Genomic DNA, 23,242 nt, shown 5'->3' on the forward strand with positions numbered 1-23,242 from the left:
ACAAGAGAAATGGCAAATAAGTTCCAACATTTCTATCTAAAAACCATTATATACATGTCCACTTTCAACAAACATGATGTGTAAAACTCTGGATTAACTAAAAAGCCCTTGTGAGGTCTCTTGGCAGGAAGCCAGTCAGCCTGGGAACATCCAGCTTCTTTGTCCTTCTTTTCCACAGGATGTTGGTAGCCATCTTGGGGTCTGACAATTTCACACCTGCAAATCAGCACTTCTTTTCTTTCCAGGCAAAATTAGGTGGTTTCTTGACTTTTTTTTTTTTTTAAAGGATTTACTTACTTATTTGAGAGAGAGAGAGGGAGAGCGTGCGTGAGCAAGCACGAGGGCGGGGGGGTGGGGAGAAAGAGTCCCAAGCAGACTCCACACTGAGCACAGAGCCCGAAGTGGGGCTTGATCTCATGAACCCGAGATCACGACCTGAGCTGAAACCAAGAGTCAGACGCTCAACTCACTGTGCCACCCATGCACCTCTCTTGACCATTCTTTATCTGAAATTGGCTTGGTTTCTTTGTGAGATACCATGGATTCTCTCTGCTTATCCCACACCATGTGTAGTGGGTCTGTGAAATTATAGAGGGCAGTAGCTGAAGAAATGTAAGAAATTACTGTTTCTACATTTTTAAATAAAGCATTCTTTTAATTTTTCTTTGAGCCATTACTGAGATGATCTGGCATTCAGAAGCCTTTGATTGGGGAAGGAGGCAAGAAGAAGTGAAATGCTCTTTTTTGTGGGCATTACATATTGTAATCAGTTACTTTCCATCTTGTTTGTCTCTCTTTGAGTACTAGATAAGCCTTTTGGTTAAGTTTGCCCCCCCCCCTTTTCCTCATACATTTCTCAGGAATTAGAAGAAAATACAAAATTTCCAAACCCTTATATTCAGTATTTTCTAATTGTACCTTCAAATCTGTTATTATATATCTCTATCATGTGTTTGGAATAAAGACTGGTGCCCTTACTAGAAGTAGCTTTTGCCAAGGCTGTGGGGACCACAGAGACTAAATTTAGGTGATTTTGAGAGGACATGGGGGCCACAGTCATGAAACTGGAAAGGAAAGGTTACTGCTACAGAACCTCTCAGTTTTTTCCCTGTCCCTTCCTGCCTCCACAGGAACCCCACATATCTCTTTTTCAAGCGGTGTTGGGCACATAGATGCATTTAATTAACACTAGATAGAGAGAAAAATAGATATTAATTTTCTTGATTAATAATGGAAAGATTTTATGGGTTTATCCTCTTTGATTAACATTGGTGAGGTAGCTAGGTGGACTCTGCACTTCTGCTGTTGTGATGGGCAGTAGGAAGCTTTTGGCTGGCTTTTCTTCCACTGTTCCTGTGGCTATTTCTCCTGAAATTTCAAAAGAAAGCTAGGAAGCTTTACTTTAGATCTCTCTCTCTCTCTCCCTCTCTTGCACTCTCTGTGTCTTTCTCTCACTTCCCTCCTCCCTACCTTTCTCCCTTTCCTTCTCTCTCACTTCTATCTCCTTTCTTCCCTCCCCCCACCTCGCTCATGCTCGTGTAACTACTGTATCTTTATAGAACCACAATTGCCTATCCCACCATAATTTTCTCTTCTGTTCAAGGGGACAACCCTCCTTTGTTGGGAGCAGTGTATAAGATAAAGTGAATAAAAGTAATATAATGGCTAATATTTGTAGTGTCTTTTATAGTTTACTGAATACTTTCAGACATAACTACGTTATTTCGTTTGGTCCTCACAGTCACCACCTCCCTGGTATTATGATTGTATACATTTTACAGATGATGAAATGGCACTTCAGAGAGGTTCACCAACCATGAAAAGATAGAGCTTCCAGGTCGTCAGAGTCAGAGTATATGTGACATTTCATTTAGACTGCTGTCTTGGTAGTTACTTTTCCAACTTGAGACTATGGCTTGGGTTAGCTTACATGGTGTCATTATTTACCTGGGTTTCCTTTTTGGTGGCACAGAAAAACTATAATACCATTTAATTAGTCTGATTTACTTCAGATTTCCTTGATAAGAACATTTTTTTTGGCATCTATTTTAGCTATTTTTAATCCTTTCCCCAACTGTAATTGAGATTCAAAAGTCCTTTTGGGAAGAATACAATTCGGTGATACTTGCTTGCTACTCTCTATTGAAAATGCCCCATTTAAGGTAATTTTTGAAAGTTGTATTACCTTATAATTGAGCCAATGCTTTTCCTTCTCCTCCCCCCAAGTTATAATTCCTCCAACATTTTTTTTCCCAAGATTACTTTGAGTATTTTAGTCTCTTTGCATTTTCATGTAAATTTTAGAATCAGCTTGTTAATTTCCACACACACACACACACACACACACACACACACACACACAGAGCCTGCTGTGAATGATTGAGATTTTGTTGAACCTGTAGTTCTCTCCAGATTTTACTGTTGCTACCCAAGAAGGCTGAAGAGCCCCTGAAATGTAGAAGCCCAAGGTAGAGCTTCTGGGGGCAGGCATCCAGGGACTCCCATGTTCACTAGCAACTAATGAGGTTGGACGTGACTTAGGAGGAGCTTGTGGCAAGTTCTGTCTTAGCAGTGGGAGGCTTCCACACTCCTCCACCTCCACCAGTCTAACCGGCGTGAACTTTCCTCTCTGCTGTTTCTGAAGTTGTTTATTGTTCAGAATAGAAAGCAGGTGGTGCCAACCTGTTGAGAGTTTCCTACATTAACAGAGTGAGCATCTAAAGATGCTTCTCCTGTCCCAGTCCTCATCACTTACCTACCAAACAAGACCTCTGAGGTGAGCTAATGACTCAGATGGAAAAGAATTAGTTTTTGCTCAGTATCTTCTACAGACATTAAAGTGAATAAGACCTTAAATCTGCTGGGAAACTGCTTACCACCATTTCCCACTGTATTATATGTTTGTACTTAAAAACCCACAAGAAATAAAAGTACACGTGAACAAACAGACATGTAGAAAATTAAATACTTGTGACATTTTTATGAGTTTGCATGTGCACTTCTGCTGTTACAGCAATTACTTCTTCATGAAGCCCGAGGGATTTAGGTTTTTCTGGGTAGAAGATTTTTACCTAGCTCTTGTAATTTTACAAAGAAAGCTTTCATTATTACAAGGCAAATTTATATGAGTGACTTCTACTGCATGAGTTGGTAAAAGAAGAATAGTGTGTATTAATTTATTTACTCAGATCCCCTAGGGATTTTTATAAAATGGTATCTTGAAAAAATACAATAATAATATCTCACGGGTTATTAAATCATAGGAATTAGGGAGAAATAATTAAGAAGAGAAGGTGAAGCGGTTACTGGAGAGAAATGGGAATGTCCTTTTTGGCCTGTTCATTGGATAAGTTACTTCATTTCTTCAACTTCCCAGCCTTGCTCGCTCTGCATATACTGTTATATTCAGATTTACACCCTTTTTAAACATTATTATATAGATGGAGAACCCAGTCGGGGATTTTCCCAGGATGACATTTCTGCCCATGATTCATCTCATCAGATGGTGGGTGACCCTTCTTCAAGGCGTAAATGCAGCTGAGCCTTTGCTGGGTCTGATCAGAGAAGATCCGTGTTGCCAAAGTATAGGAATCTTCCTTCCTTCTGCCACACGGGACTCCTCCCTGAGCCTTTGCTTCAGAGTTAGTGAACTAACTGCTCTCTGCTCTCAAAAACCCAATGGGGAGAAATGATATTGGAGAATGCAGTGCACATTCTAACATCAGTACTTAAGTTAGGTTCTTGTGTCATTTTAGGTCACCCCAGAATTACCCATAATGCCTCCATAACTTCACCTTTCACAGGGATGACTTCATTGAGTTTCATTTCGCTCTGTCCTTTTATCTTCAGTATATATAAGCACCATTATATAAAGAATATTGTTGTAATTTTTTATAAGTTGTTAGAAGGTTGACTGCTGTGCCTTTAAATATTCCAGGTGATAAAATCTTTTTTATACTTTAGTATCAAGAAAAATTTGTCTGTTAGAGGATGAGGAAAGATTTACAATTGTTTTCCACTAACTCTAGCTGGAATTTAGCAATTCTGTCAGTTTGGAGGCAGTGCCGGCCTTAGCAGTTTCTGTGACTCTGTCCACAATAGAACTCACATAACCATTGTAACAGAGATTTCAAAATATTGCTTATGTTCTAAACAACTTGAAATTAGGAGATTAATAGTTATTAGACCTGCCACTAGATATTAGTATTTAATACATTATTAAAGAAGCAAAGATATTACACCACAAATTTGTTTTTCAGTATTATTTCAATTAGTTTCTTTTGTAATCTTTTGTTGTTTTGTTTTATGCATTTAAAAATACCGTTCTGAGTAGGTGCCCACAGGCTCACAAAGTAGCCAAGGGTAGGGGTTCATGGCACCAAACACTCCACTCTCAAACCGCCTCCCTGACGTGTGTACAAGAGTGCTTCCTGGCTCCCTCCGACCTGGTTCACAAGTTCCCTGTAGTGAAGCCTAGGAAAGGTCCCTTCCTGCCCTCATCTGGGCGTTCTTAATACTTTGCATTTTGATCAGCTATGTCTCTCTTTTTTACCAGCCTGTGAGGTATTTGAGAGAAGGGACTCTCTCATTCTTTTATTTTAATCTTCAGCACCTTGCAAGGTACCTTACTCATAATGAGCACTCAGTAATTGCTTATTAAGTGCCACTTTTTTCTCTCTGTGTCCATCCTTGCATTGCTTTTCCTCTTTGCATCACTTGCTAGCTGGTTCTTGGCTCTTTGGCTCAGAATTTATGGCCATAGTATACTCGTCAGGTAATGGTGATTTCTTTCATCCTGTTTTGTCAACACTGGCTTTAAATTTTTTGGAGTTAGCCTATTGGATGTTGGCGTGCCTTTGATAGACAATCCAGGTATTAGGAACATCTTTTTCTCCTTATTCAGATTGTGATCACTGATGGTTAGCTATTTTTTTTTTCTTCCAAGTGTGGCCATTTATTTATTTATTTATTTTAAAGATTTTATTTATTTATTTGACAGAGAGAGACACAGCGAAAGAGGGAACACAAGGGGGGAGCGGGAGAGGGAGAAGCAGGCTTCCCGCCGAGCAGGGAGCCCAATGCGGGGCTCGATCCCAGGACCCCGGGATCACGACCTGAGCCGAAGGCAGACGCTTAACGACTGAGCCACTCAGGCGCTCCCCCAAGTGTGGCCATTTATTTCAACATCAGTAGAGTCTTGGGAAAGTTAGAGAGCTGTGTAATAAGGGCCTGTTTCCTTTCTAAGCCCACACCTGGAAGCGACATAGTGGGGAGAAAACTCTTCTACATTTAAACAATTGGATCCTATTATTTGTGCTGCCCCTTATGGGTGGCTTATGTTTTTGTTTTTATTTTGTTGTTGTTCTTGTTTTTTAAAATAGAACCCCAAACCTGAGAACAAAATATGTTCATTTTACTGAAACAACATGTCTTAGGAATCAGTAGTGATTATTAAGAACAAAATAAAGGTGCCTTTTTGTTATATCACATTTGGCCTAAATATAATAAATATAAGTTAAGTCAGATGAAATTTTTTTAACTAAATTTGTGTATCCTTCCACTTTACAAAGTGTACATTTTAGGTCCTTCTTTTATCTTATATATTTAACTAAAAGATAAATGATGAACATTGTCTTTCTTTACTAAATAATTTGGCTTCAGCTTTTTTTGAGCATATCAGTTAAGTAGACCTGTTATTAAAAGAAGTTAAAAACTTGCAAGGGCTCTTGTATTTTATTACATTTAGTGTTTTCAATAATAATTAACTAAATACATAATAGAAAGTATAGAGAAGTACATGAAGAAGCAAATAAACAAAATTCCATTACCTAGATTTATATAGGTTAGCAGTTTAGTATATTTTTTCTTAGTATCTTTTTTCTTACTTGTTTGTGTGACAAACTATCACAAGCTGTAGTGGCTTAGAACAATGACAGTTCTTTAGCTGATGATTCTGTAGGTCACAGATTTAGGCTGGGCTTAGCTGGGTGATTCTTCTATTCCAGGCTGATTGCCTCATTCATCTGTGGTCAGCTGTAGAACTGCTTACCTTTTCCTAGCTGGGTCCATGTCTGGTCCATGTGATCTCTCGTCTGCCAGTAAGATAATTGAGTTTGTTTACATGACAGAGTCTAGGGCCCCTAGAAAGAAACTGCAGAAGGCTGCAAGGCCTTGGATTGGCATACTTCTGTTGTATTCTTTTGGTCGAGGTAGTCCAAGCCACAAGGTGAACCCAGATTTGAGGGGTGAGCAAATCGGGTCCAGCCCTTGATAGAAGGAGCTGCAAGGTCTCATTGAGAAGGATGTGAAAACAGAAAGAAGTGAAGATTTATGGGTATTTTTGCAATTTACCACAGTGTGTGTGTGTGTGTGTGTGTCATGTGTACATATGGAAAAATGCACTGTATGTACAATTATACATTCTACATTTTTCATCTCCAGATAGGCTCCAAATCCAAGTTGCTAATTGAACTCTGAGTATACTGAGGAGATTAAATGATTTCTTACCTGAGAAATATCTCAACGGGTATGTAGAACAGAGGAGGTACTCAATAAATCAGAAAAGAAAGAAAAAGAAAATGTAACTTCTTTAGGCAAGTGCTTAAGTTCCATTAGGTCCATTTCCTGGTAGGTTTTATTTCTCCTCTGATTTCTGTCAACATTTATTCTCCTGGTTGATGATAGCAATGCACTCGAGATAGGAAAGTGCCTGCCTCTGGGCCCCATGTTAGCTTCTCACCATCTCTGAGATCTTGGAAAAGGTCCTTGACTGTGTACCTCAGCTACTTCATCTATTTAATGAAAATAACAACCATGTCACAGCGTTATTGGGAGAATTTAATTAACTCAGGTATATGGATGTGTGTTGGTAACTCTACATGTATAATTGTGCCCCAAGAACTCTCTGATGCTTTTGTGAAATGTCTGTAACATTTTCCTACTTAACATTTTTTCCCCATCCCCAGCATTTCAAACTGGCTCTAGCTTTCCTTAAAAGAAGTTGTGCTTTTTTTTCCCCTTAAACCACTGTTCATTTCTGCTTAGTGCATGTTGAAGGAAATTTAACTCTCACAGCCTTAGCCTGTGTACTAATCTTCAAAATACCATAGCCATTTCTATAATATGATGAAACCTCTTGCATAATATCTGTCTTCTTTGATCAGAAATGACAGTGTTAACATCAATAGATTCTTAGACTTTTTTGACAGGAAATATTTTTGAGAATGTATAATCAGTTATGGGGTATGCTTGTCAATAATTTTTCCCTGCAAAAATAAATCAGAAATCCTATCAAAATAGCATTATGGAAAAAATCTGTTTTCCTTAGTACTCCCCATGAAATGGTCATGCCTGAAGCTCATGGAAATTTTTATTTAGATGAAAGTAATTTGTGTGTTGACCATCTTTCCAGCCAGCTAGTTTGCATAAATTTCAGGTCCTAAGTAGGAAAAAGGTGGTTGTAGTCTAGAGTCAGCCTTTTCTCTTTCAAATCTGTATCGTGTTTCTCTTCCCCTGACTGACCACTTCCACTTTCCAGACCCTGTGAATTTCACCATAAAACTTCTTTATTCCCTCCCCCTACCCACATACATGCCTTCCTACCCCAAGAAAGAGGAACATCTTCCTACAACTCCCCTTTGTTTTTCTTTTCCCTTTTCTGGACCATGAATGATTAGAATCAGTCCTCTCCCATTTTGAAAATGTGTCTGTACCCATCCTCACAGTTTGTTCATTCATCTTTAAAAATTATTTATTCTTTCTTTCATTCATTCATTTGTTGTTCATCTAGCAACAATAGTGTTGTACATGCTGTGGTGGGTACTGTGAAAAAAAAAGACATGTAGTCTGGCGCTGATGCATGGATTTTGCCCTGTTGTAGGAGGAATAGTCAATCAAAGTGTCATTTGGGCAGGGCTTTAAGGGAGTTGCAGACGAAGGCTTTGGGAGCATTAGGGGTAGGGAAGAAGGCCTCCTTATGCCTTTCCTCCTAAGGACCATAGCTTTGTGCCCACTTTTGACATGAGTTAGAATCAGAAGTGGATGAGGTAAAGAACAAGACTGTGGTGGTCTGGGGCTGAATTCAGCCTTGTCGTGTGAAATCAGGGTGCTGCAGCCATACGTGCCCATTACTGCGGGGCAGCAGGGAAGAATGGCTTATTAATCTGGGGCTGCGGTCCTAGGTATGCTCTCCCCTTACAAAATGAAATCAGTTAACAGTTGCTCAGAACCAGTTGCCCATGAGTCTAGGTAGTTGATGTACTTTATCCTGTTTTTATAGCAAACCTTTAATGTAAGTATTATCCCTTCTACAGATGAACAAACTGAGGCTGATAAAGGTTCAAGATCACAAGATCACACAGCTAGTAAGTAGCAGAGCTTAGAATTCAAATCCAAACCATTGTTTCCTTACAGGGTTTATTCCAATTTTAATAAACTATGCACAAAGGAACTAATACCATAGTAAAATGCAACACTTGCAATCCTGACCATGAGTGTTTTTAAGTCAGTTTGACAGAGAGGGACAACATCTGCAGAAAGTGCTGCCATGGCCACTCAGGGCCACTGTATATGGTCACACAGGTTGTAAAGTTTGCCTCCTACAGTTAGCTGTAAACAGTACAGTCTTAAGGAACAGTTGTGGGCCCAGTTCGGGAGTTATATCACCACAGACTGTGCTTTTACTCATATTCATTATTACATTTGAGTTTTCTCTTACTTGGAAAGGTTAGATATATTTAAAGAGGTTGGATGGAGAAATGAAACAGGAAACTAGGTAATTATTTCAGCACATATAACATACTGTGGCCTAGCTATTAATGATTTCTACTTCACGGGTGCCTGGATGGCTTAGTTGGAAGAGTACACCACTCTTAATCTTGGGGTCATGAGTTCAAGCCCCATGTTGGGTGTAGAGATTACTACAAAACAAAACAAAACAAAAAAACCTTAAAAACAAAACAAAACAAATGATTTCTACTTTAAGCATAGTGCACTTAAATCACTATAGTCTTTTTACTTTTGTCTTTTGTCAAGATGTTTATATACCTAACTACACCTAAAGGCAAAAAAAATTCCCCAACCAACCCAGCAATCACTGGGGAATGATTTTATTTTGTTAGGCATGTGAGAAACTAGATGGCAGAGCTCAGTCTACAACTAGGAGACTGTAGGAACATGCTTGTTGGGAGGGAGTCATCCCTCCATCCAAATCATGAGCATTTGTCCTTAGTTCCTTACTCCAGGCCCTCATCTTCCACCTGGCCCATTGTAATAAGCTCCCCACTCACCTTTTCCACCTATAGCCATATAAACCTGGATCATTTTTCTTCTATACTTAAATCTCTCGGTGCCTTCCTTAGGCCCACAGGATAATGTCCTGACTCCTTAGGATGGCAAAGGAACTGCCCTCCTCCCTTCCCTACCCCCTGCATAGCCTGACCTGTGGGCCCCAGGCCATTTCTGCAGGCTTCTACCTTGTCTTCTCCTCTCCCACACAAGACCAGGATGTGGAGAGAGTAGAAGACTCCTGCTTAACAGGTGCCAAGTGCCAGCTAGTAAATATGGAGGGAGTGCCAGAGCTGCAGAAATCGGCATATCACCACCATCACAGTAAAGATTGGATCAGGCCCGACTCATCAATAGATACTAAACCTAAGCAGATATGTACAGGAACAGGATATTTGCATGGTATTAAAGTTTCTCCCACAGATTGCTTATTAGTTGTAAGGGAAAAAATAGTGATTATAATGAGAGTTTGGACTACAGTTTGTTTAGGATCAAAATTAACATCACCATTGAGAGGTAGACAGACATCATGTGCCTCCAGATGTGATATCCTGAGAAGAATATGACATTATCTGTGTGGTGTTCTGGCCAGGAATGTATAACTTGAATCTAATCATGAGGAAACATCAGGCAAATGCTCTGTTAAAAAAGGAGGGAGAGGGAGAATTGTATTCTTTAGAAGTATCACTCATGATCACAAAAGACAAAGAATGGCTGTGGAAATGATCCAGATTAGAAGGGGCTAAAGAGAAGCGGCAGCAAAGTGCAGTACCTGACTCGACTGGACCTTGCCCTTGAGACCATGTGAGGGGAGTTGGAGAAACCATGAAGATCATCATTGGCTCAGTTGACAAAATTAGAACATACATCATTGATAAAAGTATCATATCCATGTTAGATTTACTAAAGTCAGTAACTGTACTGTGGTTATGTAAAGGGAAATCCTTATTTTTAGAAAATACACAACTGACGTATTTAGGAGTAAAAGCCCATGATGTATGTAGCTTATTCTTAAATGGTTCTGGGTGGACTGTTTATATATATACACACACAATTTTTTTATATATAAATATACATGTATATAAAATAGAGATAGAATATGCAAAAAAAGAGAAATGGTAAAATGTTAAAAATACTGATAGATAACAATAGGTGAATCTGGGTAAAGGGGTCAAGAGTATATAGGTATCTTGTACTACTCATATACTTGTAACCTTTAGGTTTGAAATTATTCCCCAATAAAAAGTTTAAAAATTAAAAATATGTATCATGACCATGTGAATTTTTTTTCTAAATAAATATATATTTTATTTTCTGTCCCTACCTTTTATCTTTCTCCTGTTCCTTTTCTCTCCTTTCTCTGTGCCCCTTCTTCTAGAAGTCCAAGGCTGGCGAGAAGGGTATCTCTGTGGGGCAGACGGTCATCACGAAGCATCGGAACACCCGCTATTACAGCTGCAGGGTGATTGCTGTGACATCGCAGACCTTCTATGAGGTTGTGTTTGATGATGGCTCCTTCAGCAGAGACACATTCCCTGAGGATATAGTGGTGAGCTGCCTGCTCCCCGGTTTATTTTTGTAGAACTAAACCAGCTGAACCTTTCAGCAATCCTCCTTTTGGCTTTTGGAGTAACTCATTTCACTTAATATTTGATTCAGGTGTGCTTTTTTGGCACTGCAAAGTAGTATTGTTTTCTAGGAGGTTCTTAGTGTTCTTCATAGTAAATTGTGGTCATGTGAACTTAAGACTCATCTTCCCAAATTCTTTTAATTAAATGAGAAGTGTATGTGGCCAGGAAACATAAAATGCAAATTCACCTATTCTTTTCTGTTACAGAGCATGAGCATATTTGAATTCCTTTATTACCTCTTTTTCCTTATGCTTAACTGGAAAATATGGCTTTTATTAATCTGACCCGACAGTGACATCTGTGATCCAACAGAAACATCTGTGCATGTTTCATATGGGAATAACCAAAGTCACGTAGGAAAAAGCCTGTGACTTTTACTGATCTTCTTAACTGGTCTGGTCTATATAGGAGGAGTAGGTGTGTGCATATGCGTGTCTGTCTGTCTACTTCTTCCTCTGTCCTCTCAGTTAACACCTTGGGACTTACTTAGAGGAACTAGTGAATATGTATCACGGGCTTGCTTTTTAATAGGATGTTTCACAAAAAGAGGACTTTCCACAAAAGGTTTTTTGAGACTGAGACCAAATCACATGCCTGAGACCAGGGTTAGTCCAGTGGTCTTTTTATCCCTTTTGTAGTTAAGGGAAATGTCATTTGGGGGGAGCCAGGCATCAAAAAGGTAGTTGTAACCTCTGCTTTATCCTGGGTCTGTTGATGCTTTGCTCTTGTTTATACTTGGAAGGACATTTCTTAATGACTTTAATAATTATGTGTTATGTGCAATTGATAATTAAATGTAACTGTAGGAGATTGCTCATAAATATTTCTAGAATTTTGTTCTCCTGGGGCAAAAGTAACATTGATTCAGTCAGCTTTGTTATGCTTACTTCTCTGTGCCATTAAGAGGGACAAGTATATAAACAAAGTGACCTTATTTGAAAGATTTTTAAAGCAAATGAATTTAGACAAATAAAAAATCCCAGGACTTGATTATACAGCCAAAGGGTGAATTGTGTTTCATTGCAGAATTCTACCTGGAGCTTCACTTTACTGCATTGCCATTGCCATTCATAATCAGCAGCCTAGGTGACATGCTGTCCTTGTTAGAATTAGTGTGTTGAAGCACTCAGTCCACAGTTACTGAGTATCTGCTGTGTACCACCACTAGGTGCTGGAAAGGATCATGAGAATGTGTGATTTCTGCTCCATCTAGGGGGAGGTGGGCTGGTAAATGGGTGCTTTTTATACCATGTGAGAAATGCCATAAATGAACCAGAATCAGCTTACCACCTGTTGGGTCCAAGAATGGACTCCACAAGATTAGTCGGGGCTGACACGGACATGTACTGTGGGCCAGTACTGCATCAAGAACCTGTTGTGCTTGAACTGATTTCATCCTCACAACCCCACATTGCTAGTCACTACTATATTTTACATTTTGCTGCTGAGGAAACTGAGGCATCAAGAGGTAAATAACTTCCTCAAGGTCACACATAGTTAATCAGTGTCAGAAAGAGTATTCAGACCCAGAGTCTGGCTCCAGAGCCTCTGTTCTGGGAAGAAAGGAGGAGAAGGAATGTGCAAGGGCAAGAAAGACACAGAAGGATGCAAGAGACCAAGGCCTTGGCTTTTAGCCCTGCCCAGGTACATGCTCACTTCAGAATTAGCCTTCTTTTGTGCACACTGTGACCACTGAGCTGGGAGTCAAGGAGTCTTTACTGGGCGTTGTGGGGTGGGATGGAAGACTTCTGAGCAAATAGTTAGGTCTCTATCCATGATAGTGTTTTAATGAATCCTAAATTCCCTTTCGCTTCACAAGTCTCCGCATACCCAACTGGTTTTAAGCTTTCCTAAAATGTCTTTAGCTTGTATATTGGAAAAGAATGTCTGTGATCCTGGAAGTTTTTTGAAATTCTAAAATCTCTCCTTTGACACCTTCTGTTTCCTCTCTCTGTGAACCCCATACAAAGATGATTTTAAGTATGTGTGGGTGTCGTGAGAAGAACACAGGCCCTAAAATTCATAGGATCGTTCAGGAGCCTTGGCTTTTAAGTCAGGAAGAACGAAGAAGCAAAATTCTTCACAGCTTGATTAGCTATTACGTGGCATATTTGATAAGGATTTGAGGTTTAGCAGCAGGTTGTATGTGTGTGGTCACAGCTGTAGCCCTGGAGGGAGGGGCAGCACATGCATGTGCCTGAATTGGTGTGAATGATAATTTCTGCAGGGAAAAATAAATTGTAATAATCTGTGAGCACGTCTTCTCTCTTTTTGTCCGATCTTTTCTCCCTTAATACTCCACTGTTCCCCCTCCAATCGCGTGCATTTTTGGTTCCTTATTCCAGGCCTCTTATAGAAGTAGGAATATTTCAGTCATGTTTTATTTTCAAATATCACATACTTTCTTTTATTATTTATTTATTATTTATTTATTAAAGATTTTATTTCTTTGACAGAGAGAGAGAGATCACAAGTAGGCAGAGAGGCAGGCAGAGGGAGAGGGAGAAGCAGGCTCCCTGCTGAGCAGAGAGCCCCATGTGATGCAGGGCTCTATCCCAGTACCCTGAAATCATGACCTGAGCTGAAGGCAGACACTTAAACGACTGAGCCACTCAGATGCCCCTAATATCACATACTTTCTAATAGTATCACCATCTGATGGCTGCTGCGGCTTATTCATCTTTGTTACCTTGGCAAGGAATGAGATATCCCCATCTTTACTACTTTGGTGGCTCTATAGGGAAGAGTTTTTTCCATTACAATGTTGTATTAAATCAGGGTTCTACAGAGGAACAGAGCCAACGGGGTTTGTGTGTTTGTATTTAATATAATAGATATGTTAAAAGTATCTATATATACATCTTAAAAACCCATATATATTAAGATTGTGTGTGTGTATATATGGCATTTAAAATTTTTTTTATTTAAATTCAATTTAGTTAACATAATGTATTATTAGTTTCAGGGATAGAATTTAGTGATTCACCAGCTGCATATAACACCTAGAGCTCATCACATCATGTGCCCTCCTTAATGTCCATCACCCAGTTACCCCATCCCCCACCCACTTCCCCCCCAGCAACCCTCAGTTTGTTCCCCATGGTTAAAAGTCTCTTATGGTTTGCCTCCCTCTCTGTTTTTATCTTATTTTATTTTTCCTTCCCTTCCCCTGTGTTCATCTGTTTTGTTTCTTAAATTCCACATATGAGTGATATGTGACATTTTTTATAAAGAATTGGCTTATGGGATTATGGAAGCTGAGAGGTCCCAAGATCTGCAGTTGGCAAGCTTGAGACCCAGAGGGCCGATGGTTTAGTTTCGAGTCCAAGTCCAAAGGCCTAAGAACCAGGAGAGTTGATGGTGTAGTTTTTAGTCTGGGAGCCTGTAGGCTTGAGATCCGTGATAAGTGGATGTTTCATTTCAATTGTGAAGGCAGGAAAAGCCAAGTTCCAGCTCCAAGCCAGTCAGACAGGAGGAATTCCCCTTATTTGGAGGACAGGGTCAGTCTTTTGTTCTATTCAGCCCTTAACTGATTGGAAGAAGCCCACCCAAACTAGGGAGGGTAGTCTGCTTTACTCAGTCTATCAATCCAAATATTAAACTGATCCAAAAACACCTTTAGAGACTCACCCAGAATAATGTTTGACCAAAAACTCTTTTCTTTACCTTGTCACATGAGAAGCTCTGATTCTGTGGCAGATTGTAGTTTCCTTTTTCGTGAAGCAGCCACATTGTTTTGGTTGGTTTGTAGCACTCTGTAGATCCACTCCATTAGCCATATACTTTGTCCTGGTCATCATCTAGTTTTCCAAATGGCCAAGTCGTGGATTTTATAAGGCAAACTTTTAAAATTTAAAGGATTATCAAGGATTGTTTGGGTTCTGTGTTTCTCACTGAAATTGATGAAAGCTGCATGTAAATGCCTTTGTAGTGTAGTATGTCAACTAGACCAGTTAGAGATGGGGAACTTGATGTTATGTTTTAAGATATAATATAGTGTATAATTAAGTATATTATAAATCTATTCACATATAAGTTATACTTATTCCTGTATATGATATAATGTAAATATGCTCACAGCACCATTTTTCAGGCCATTAGTTGCTGCAATCATCCCACTTCCACTTTTGATATCCATCTACACCAGAACTGTCCTCTGGGAGATGGGGATCCTGCCTAGTGCCTAATGGGGAGTTTCATCAGGAGATAAGAAAAAATGTAATCAAGTTCGTTGCTGTCTCCACATCTTGCAGATGGTGGCAGAACCATTATTTGGTGGAAATACTAAATACATTCCACATTCCTCAGAGAAATTTTGTTTTCTTTTTTTTTTATTTTTTTTTTATTTTTTATTTTTTTATTTTTTTTAAGATTTTATTTATTTATTTGAGAGAGAGAATGAGATAGAGAGAGCATGAGGGGGGGAGGGTCCGAGGGAGAAGCAGACTCCCTGCTGAGCAGTGAGCCTGATGCGGGACTCGATCCCGGGACTCCAGGATCATGACCTGAGCCGAAGGCAGTCGCCCAACCAACTGAGCCACCCAGGTGCCCCGAAATTTTGTTTTCATTAGCTGATATAACTGTGGCATCTGACACTGGGGTAAAAAATGATTTTTTTCTTCTGTTTTTCTGTAACTCTAGTCCACACAATATGCTTATCAGGTGTGAATGCTTCTGGGCAGGCGCTTTCATCAAATGCAGTATGACATCAGTGTTACTGGCTAGTGAAGAACTAGCTTCTCTAAGCTGTGGGTATTTGCTCCCTAGAACAGCTGTAAGGGTACAGCACAATTTCAGTTTTTTAACTTTGAAAATCAAATTGAGAAAATCAAATTTACTCATCCCAAACTATATATTTATGTATGACATAAATATAGTACCTTATGCATAGTACCTTATGCAGCATGAGGCTTTAGTAAAGAAAGTTGCAGTCTCTTAGTTGTAGAATCATTGGTTATAGATCATTTTATAAACACAACAGAAGAGAAACCTCTAATGCAGGCTGGCCTATCCATATTTGAAAATAAATTTACCAGGCATCAAAATACCTGTGTTAGGATTACGTAACAAGAGAGTATTTGGAACAGTAGGGAGAAACGTTCTTTGGACTACCAGGAAATTTCTTTCCATACCTAGGTACATTATTTCTCTGATAACTAGAAAATATCCCAAATTTTTTTCTCTCAACAATACACCTGCAGAATGTATCAGCCCAGTTAAACTCAGTATGCAATCTGTAGCTGTCAAGGGAAGTAATAAAAGATGTATTGCTACATGCCTCCATCTGTCAGTCTGTGAAATTGCGACACACTTCCTGATGAATTTTTTTGTCTCCTCCTATTTTGATGGGAATGAAAGTTGCCCATCTGAGAGAACGCAATGAGCACAGTGATTCCAGGTCCTCCTTTTAGCTGCTGCTAAAATCTGGGATCTTCTAGCATGCCCATGTTGACATGAGAGTGATGGCTGCTTCCTTTCATCTGAACTTAGAGCTCATTTCAAGGGAGGTGGATGGTGTGGCGAGATCTGGATAACTCTAGGACGAGCGCTTAACATTCACCACTGGGTGTGAGAAGAGAAACAGGACCATTTAGAAATTTGACAGCTAGAGTTCATCACTGAAATTTCCATGAAGACTTGCTACATTTTTCAGCCTCTGTTGAAATGTGAAATAAGCACAAGAACTCTACTCTTCAAGATTCTAGGGATGGATTGCCATGGCCTTTAGTTTTTTTGGGAGGTGCCATACAAACTGAAGTTCTCAGAGCTAATTTTTTTTTCTCAGTAATAGGCAGATTGCTTCAACTTTCAAACCTCAGTTTTGTTCCCCCCCCACTAAAAAGGGAATAATAATTTCTACCTGCTAGGATTATTGAAAGGACTGAGTGAGCTAAATACCTGACATGGAGTTGATACAAAAATCAGATTTTTTAGGATATTAACTTCAGTCTGTAGAACTTTTTTTTTTCTCTTTACCCTCCCCATCTAATTTATGCTGTCCTTTTCTGGTCTTGATGAAATTTGGTTAGAAAGTATGTTAGTAGGAATAGAATTCTATTTCTACTTGTTAGTTTAATGGATGCCCATACGTGTAATATTTCAGAGTCAGCTTACCATTTCCATTGCTGTAAAGCAGTCCTAGCATCTTCAGACTTTATAATAAGGAACCTAGTTCTCTATATTTATGCTTGTATCTTTCTGGGTGTTTAAAGTGTTATTTCAGTGGCTTTTTATAACAAACCCTGTTCCAAAGTAAGTTCATGCTCATTTCACAGATGTGATACTTGTCAGGTCACAAAAAAAGCTTTGAAAAAGCTTTGTTCAAGCTTCCCAAGCTGTGTGGTGACACAGTTAGGTCCAGAAGGCAGGTTGGCCCTTTGCATTCCATTGCTTATTGCCTCCATGCTTTTGGGCACCTTTCTAGGAAGTCTGCTCTCTGTGACGTAATGTAGCTGTGGTAGGGCACCCGGTACCTCCCTTGATGGACAGAGTGTGGGAGCTGCTCAGTAGTTAGCATTCTACAAGGCCCCACTTGGCAAAAGTAAGTGTATGGGTGACTCTGAATGTTTCAGAGGCAAAAGAAAATGTTTGAGGTAGTTTGATAAACTTCTTAGTTGTTCCCAGAAACATTCTATGCTATGGGATCCTGGGAAGCATTTTCAAGTTCTTATTGGCTCCTAGATTTTGAGGTTCTCTGGATTTTCAAGTAAGGTCCCCATCCCAGACCATCTAGGTTATGTTTGCTCCAGATTGATGCCCCTTACCTCCCTCTTCCTTTGACAGTCTTGGTTCTTCTAGAATCTATAAAAATTTGACAGAGAAAGTTCTGAGAACTTTTGTTGGTTTAGGATTCCTGCAGGTATGGCCCACATGGCATTTAACTGCTCAGGAGAGGTGCCCTTTGTTCTCTTTCTGGACTGTGGAGCTGAGAGTCTGTGAGGTGAAAGCTTTGCCAAATTCCCATTAACTTTTACTCCTTCCGGGAACCTTTTATACATGTAAAAGTATCTGTTATTACTTGGATTTTAATCTATTTGATTTAAAGTTTACTTTTCAAAGGCTTCAAATTCAACTGACAAATTTATTTCTAAACTTAGTAATTTTTGCATAAAAATAAGTGCAAACTCATTTGTTCCCTTGTAGTATTTATATAATGCATAAATTTGACAGGTCAAATCCTGACGATTTTAAATTTAAGTAACCAAATTTCCTTGAACATCTTAATATGATTATAGATTCAATATATATGATTCTTACAAATATTGTAATTTTTGTAAGCACTTAATGTCCATAATTAATTAATCAGGCATTAGCTTAGTAGTTCATATTCTTCTGAGTATTTCAAACATCTTCAAAAAACAACACATAAAGCAGTTCAATGTTTATAAAATACACTACTGCACCTTTATAAACATGATTTGTAATGGAGAAATTGTATTTGAACACAATTTAATTGATAGGTAGGTAAATAGAATCTACCCAACTGAGGGGGAATATTACTATATTGGCTAAGAGTTTATTTAGAAAAAATAATCAAAGAACTTCAAGGCCATTCAGGGGAATAGAGTGTCCTTGTACCTTTGAAGACTAAACCCACAGTTGCTGGCAGGGGCTCCTAACTAAGGTCGGCTTTCATCTGTCGATCAGCTCTCTAAACGGTGTGCCCTTCACTGAGGCACTAAACACTCCTAAGTTTCATGAACAGTCTCACGTTAGTAGGGGTAGCTATTACCAGACCCTGGGATTTTATTCACTTATGTGTAATTCTTAAGTGGCTTTTTGCATGAAAGCCTGGGCATATGAATGGAATGTTGAAGCCCTTGTTTGAGTTGGACTCCCTTTCTCTTTTATAAATTGTATGTATCTCACTGACTACAATTCTGCAGCCGTCATATTGACAGTTTCCGTTTAGCACTGGTGATCCTCTGAAGAAAAAAGTGTGTCATCACCCTGATATCTCATGTAGGAGATTAACTAGTTGCGCTGAAGGCACAATGTCAGTTACATTTTTCTTCAAATACATACTTTCCTCACTTGACAGTATTTCTCTTATTTCTCTTTTGGTAATTATCCCAAGGTGATTGGTTTGGGAACTGATTCCCAGGAGACAGTTTCCTGGTATTTCCTTCCCATCCTTTTCTTTCCAAGGGGGCTCAAGGTATATAACATCTCATCTTCAGCCTAACAAAGTCAAAATAACTACCTTGAACTTGAGGGCAATGTTATTAATTTCCAGGACTTCACCATCTCTTCTCAGCGTAAAGCTTAAGCCCAAGAGTGGCAGGTACCATGAACCAAATCTACCCTGTGTTTGGGAATATCCAATTATATCATTCATTCTTAAAAAAAAAATTTATTTGTCAGAGAGAGAGAATGAGCACAAGCAGGGGGAGCGGCAGGCAGAGAAAGAAGCAGACTCCCCATTGAGCAGGGAGCCCGATGCAGGACTCGATCCCAGGACCCCGGGATCATGACTTGAGCTGAAGGCAGACGCTTAACTGACTGAGCCACCCAGGAGTCCCTGTATCATTCATTCCCTGTGACCTATTTGTTCAGCACTGTGGTAGGCACCATGGGGGATTCAAAGATATATAAACATAGGTGTAGAAGTGATCCTGGGTATTCTGAAGGCAAAATAAAATACCCAAGTGAGTATGAAATACTGAGAAAAAAAGTTATTGCCAGAAACATTCTATTCTATGGGATTCTGGGAAGCTCCTCAATTTTCAGGTCAGGTGGCCATGCAGACATTACAGTGGCAGAGACCAGGTTGATGAAGAGACACTTCTTATCCCCTAAGGCCACTTCAGCTTCGGGAATTCATGCCCCATCCCATCCTAGCCCATTTGTGTTAATTTGTTCATCACTGATGCCCCCTTATATCCCCTCACCTCCAACCAGGAGCTGATCTGAAAGATTTTATAAGAAAAATACCCAATGAAGGTTGTTGTTAAGTTCAGAGATGGAAGCAATCATGATGGGCCAGAGGAAGTTCCAAGGGGAAGAGAGAGATGAGCTGGGTTACTGACTTATAAGAGGTCTTTGTGTATTTTAGACACAAGCCCTTTGTTAGATATTTTACATTTTTTTCTCCTAGTCTAAATAATATTTCATTGTATGAGTATAATTTATTTTGTTTATCCATTTGCAGGTTGATGGACATTGGATTATTTTGAGTTTGGAGCTATTATAAATAATGCTGCTATGAACATTTGCTTTCAAGTCTTTGTGTAGATTTGTGTTTTCATTTCTCTGTGATAAATATTTAGAGTAAGATTATTGAGTTATATGGTAAGTGTATGTTCAGCTTTATAAGAACCTGCCAAACTATTTTCCAAAGTGGCTGTACCATTTTGTATTCCCACTAACAATATGTGAAGTTACAGTTTCTCTACATCCTCACCAAAGCCTGGTATTGTCAGTATTTTGGATAATAACTATTCTAGCAGGTATGTAGTAGGACCTCAGTGTGATTTTAGTTTGTATTTCCTTGATGACTAATGACTTTGAGCAATTTTTTAAGTGCTTATTAGGCATTCAGACATCATCTTTGTTGAAAGGCCTATTCAAATATTTTACTTATTTTTTATTGCTTGTAAGGCCTTTTTTAATATTCTGTATATAAATCTTTTGTCAGATACAATTTACAAATACTTTCTCCCAGTTTGTGTCTTATCTTTACTTTCTTAATAGTGTCTGCAGAGCAAAAGTTTTAATTTTATTATTATTATTATTAGATGTTAATCACTGTACATTACATCATTAGTTTTTGATGTAGTGTTCCATGATTCATTGTTTGCATATAACACCCAGTGCTTCATAATATTTATTCTTCCAATCCATGAGCATGGAACATTTTTCCGTTTCTTTGTGTCTTCCTCAATTTCTTTCATGAATATTTTATAGTTTTCTGAGTACAGATTCTTTGCCTCTTTGGTTAGATTTATTCCTAGGTATCTTATGGTTTTGAGTGCAATTGTAAATGGGATCGACTCCTTAATTTCTCGTTCTTCTGTCTTCTTGTTGGTGTATAGGAATGCCACTGATTTCTGTGCATTGATTTTATGTCCTGCCACTTTACTGAATTACTGTATGAGTTCTAGCAGTTTTGGGGCGGAGTCTTTTGGGTTTTCCACATAAAGTATTATATCATCTGCAAAAAGTGAGAGTTTGACTTCTTTGCCGATTTGGATGCCTTATCTTTCTTTTTGTTGTCTGATTGCTGTGGCTAGGACTTCTAATACTATGTTGAATAGCAGTGGTGAGAGTGGACATCCCTGCCATGTTCCTGACCTTGGGGGAAAGCTCTCAGTTTTTCCCCATTGAGAATGATATTCGCTGTGGGTTTTTCATAGATGGCTTTTATGATATTGAGGTATGTACCCTGTATCCCTATACTCTGAAGAGTTTTGATCAAGAAAGGATGCTGTACTTTGTCAAATGCTTTTTCTGCATCTATTGAGAGGATCATATGGTTCTTGTTCTTTCTTTTATTAATGTATTGTATCACATTGATTGATTTGAGGATGCTGAACCAACCTTGCAGCCCAGGGCTAAATCCCACTTGGTTGTGGTGAATAATCCTTTTAATGTACTGTTGGATCCTATTGGCTAGTATTTTGGTGAGAATTTTTGCATCCATGTTCATCAAGGATATTGGTCTGTCATTCTCCTTTTTGATGGGGTCTTTGTCTGGTTTTGGGATCAAGGTAATGCTGGCCTCATAAAACAAGTTTGGAAGTTTTCCTTCCATTTCTATTTTTTGGAACAGTTTCAGAAGAGTAGGTATTAATTCTTCTTTAAATGTTTGGTAGAAATCCCCTGGGAAGCCATCTGGCCCTGGGCTTTTGTTTTTTGGGAGATTTTTGATGACTGCTTCAATTTCCTTAGTGGTTATAGGTCTGTTCAGGTTTTCTATTTCTTCCTGGTTCAGTTTTGGTAGTTGATACATCTCTAGGAATGCATCCATTTCTTCCAAATTATCTAATTTGCTGGCATAGAGTTGCTCATAATATGTTCTTATAATTGTTTGTATTTCTTTGGTGTTGGTTATGATCTCTCCTCTTTCGTTCATGATTTTATTTATTTGGGTCATTTCTCTTTTCTTTTTGATAAGTCTGGCCAGGGTTTATCAATCTTGTTAATTCTTTCAAAGAACCAGCTCCTAGTTTTGTTGATCTGTTCTACTGTTCTTTTGGTTTCTATTTCATTGATTTCTGCTCTGATCTTTATGATTTCTCTTCTCCTGCTGGGTTTAGGCTTTATTTGCTGTTCTTTCTCCAGCTCCTTTAGGTGTAGGGTTAGGTTGTGTATTTGAGACCTTTCTTGTTTCTTGAGAAAGGCTTGTATTGTTATATACTTTCCTCTTAGGACTGCCTTTGCTGCATCCCAAAGATTTTGAATAGTTGTGTTTTGATTTTCATTGGTTTCCATGAATTTTTTAAATTCTTCTTTAATTTTCTGGTTGACCCATTCATTCTTTAGTAGGATACTCTTTAGCCTCTATGTATTTGAGTTCTTTCCAGCTTTCCTCTTGTGTTTGAGTTCTAGTTTGAAAGCATTGTGATCTGAAAATATGCAGGGAATTATCCCAAACTTTTGGTACCAGTTGAGACCTGATTTGTGACCTTGGATGTGATCTATTCTGGAGAATGTTCCATGGGCACTAGAGAAGAATGTGTATTCCGTTGCTTTGGGATGGAATGTTCTGAATATATCTGTGAAGTCCATTTGGTCCAGTGTGTCATTTAAGGTCTTTATTTCCTTGTTGATCTTTTGCTTAGATGATCTGTCCATTTCAGTGAAGGGGGTGTTAAAGTCCCCCACTATTATTGTATTGTTGTCGTTGTGTTTCTTTGCTTTTGTTATTAATTGCCTTGTATAATTGGCTGCTCCCATGTTTAGGGGCATAGATACTTACAATTGTTAGATCTTCTTGTTGGATAGATCCTTTAAGTAGGATATAGTGTCCTTCCTCATCTCTTATTATAGTCTTTGGCTTAAAAACTAATTTGTCTGATGTAAGGATTGCCACCCCAGCTTTCTTTTGGTGTCCATTAGCATGGTAAATGGTTTTCCACCCCCTCACTTTCAATCTGGGGGTGTCTTTGGGTCTACAATGTGTCTCTTGCAGACAGCATATCAATGGGTCTTGTTTTTTTATCCAATCTGATAGCCTGTGTCTTTTGATTGGGGCATTTAGCCCATTTACATTCAGGGTAACTGTTGAAAGATAGGAATTTAGTGCCCTTGTATTGTTTGTAAGGTTGACTGTTACTGTATATTGTTTGTGTTCCTTTCTGGTCTATGTTACTTTTAAGGCTCTC

General features: G+C 38.8%; 1 protein-coding gene across 11 annotated transcripts in view; it reads left to right on the top strand.

Moving 5' to 3' along the window:
• The window catches only part of KDM4C (lysine demethylase 4C), a 459,829-nt gene that overhangs the window by 405,953 nt on the left and 30,634 nt on the right, over window positions 1-23,242 (top strand). For 5 of the 11 annotated variants that reach the window (XM_064578944.1, XM_064578938.1, XM_064578939.1 and 2 more), the window contains 2 exons: window positions 8,313-8,363; window positions 10,664-10,834. The exons of 1 other annotated variant lie outside the window; for it this stretch is intronic. In XM_064578944.1, coding sequence (XP_064435014.1) covers window positions 8,313-8,363; window positions 10,664-10,834 — 222 coding nt within the window. Of the gene's footprint in view, window positions 1-8,312; window positions 8,364-10,663; window positions 10,835-23,242 lie in introns of those variants that run through there. 5 more of the 11 variants (XR_010407537.1, XM_064578940.1, XR_010407538.1 and 2 more) reach the window with 5 other exon arrangements.

Source organism: Mirounga angustirostris, unplaced genomic scaffold, assembly GCF_029215605.1.
Source record: "Mirounga angustirostris isolate CCGP_5_RB_7025 unplaced genomic scaffold, mMirAng1.0.hap1 SCAF_15, whole genome shotgun sequence".
Lineage (NCBI taxonomy): Eukaryota > Metazoa > Chordata > Mammalia > Carnivora > Phocidae > Mirounga > Mirounga angustirostris.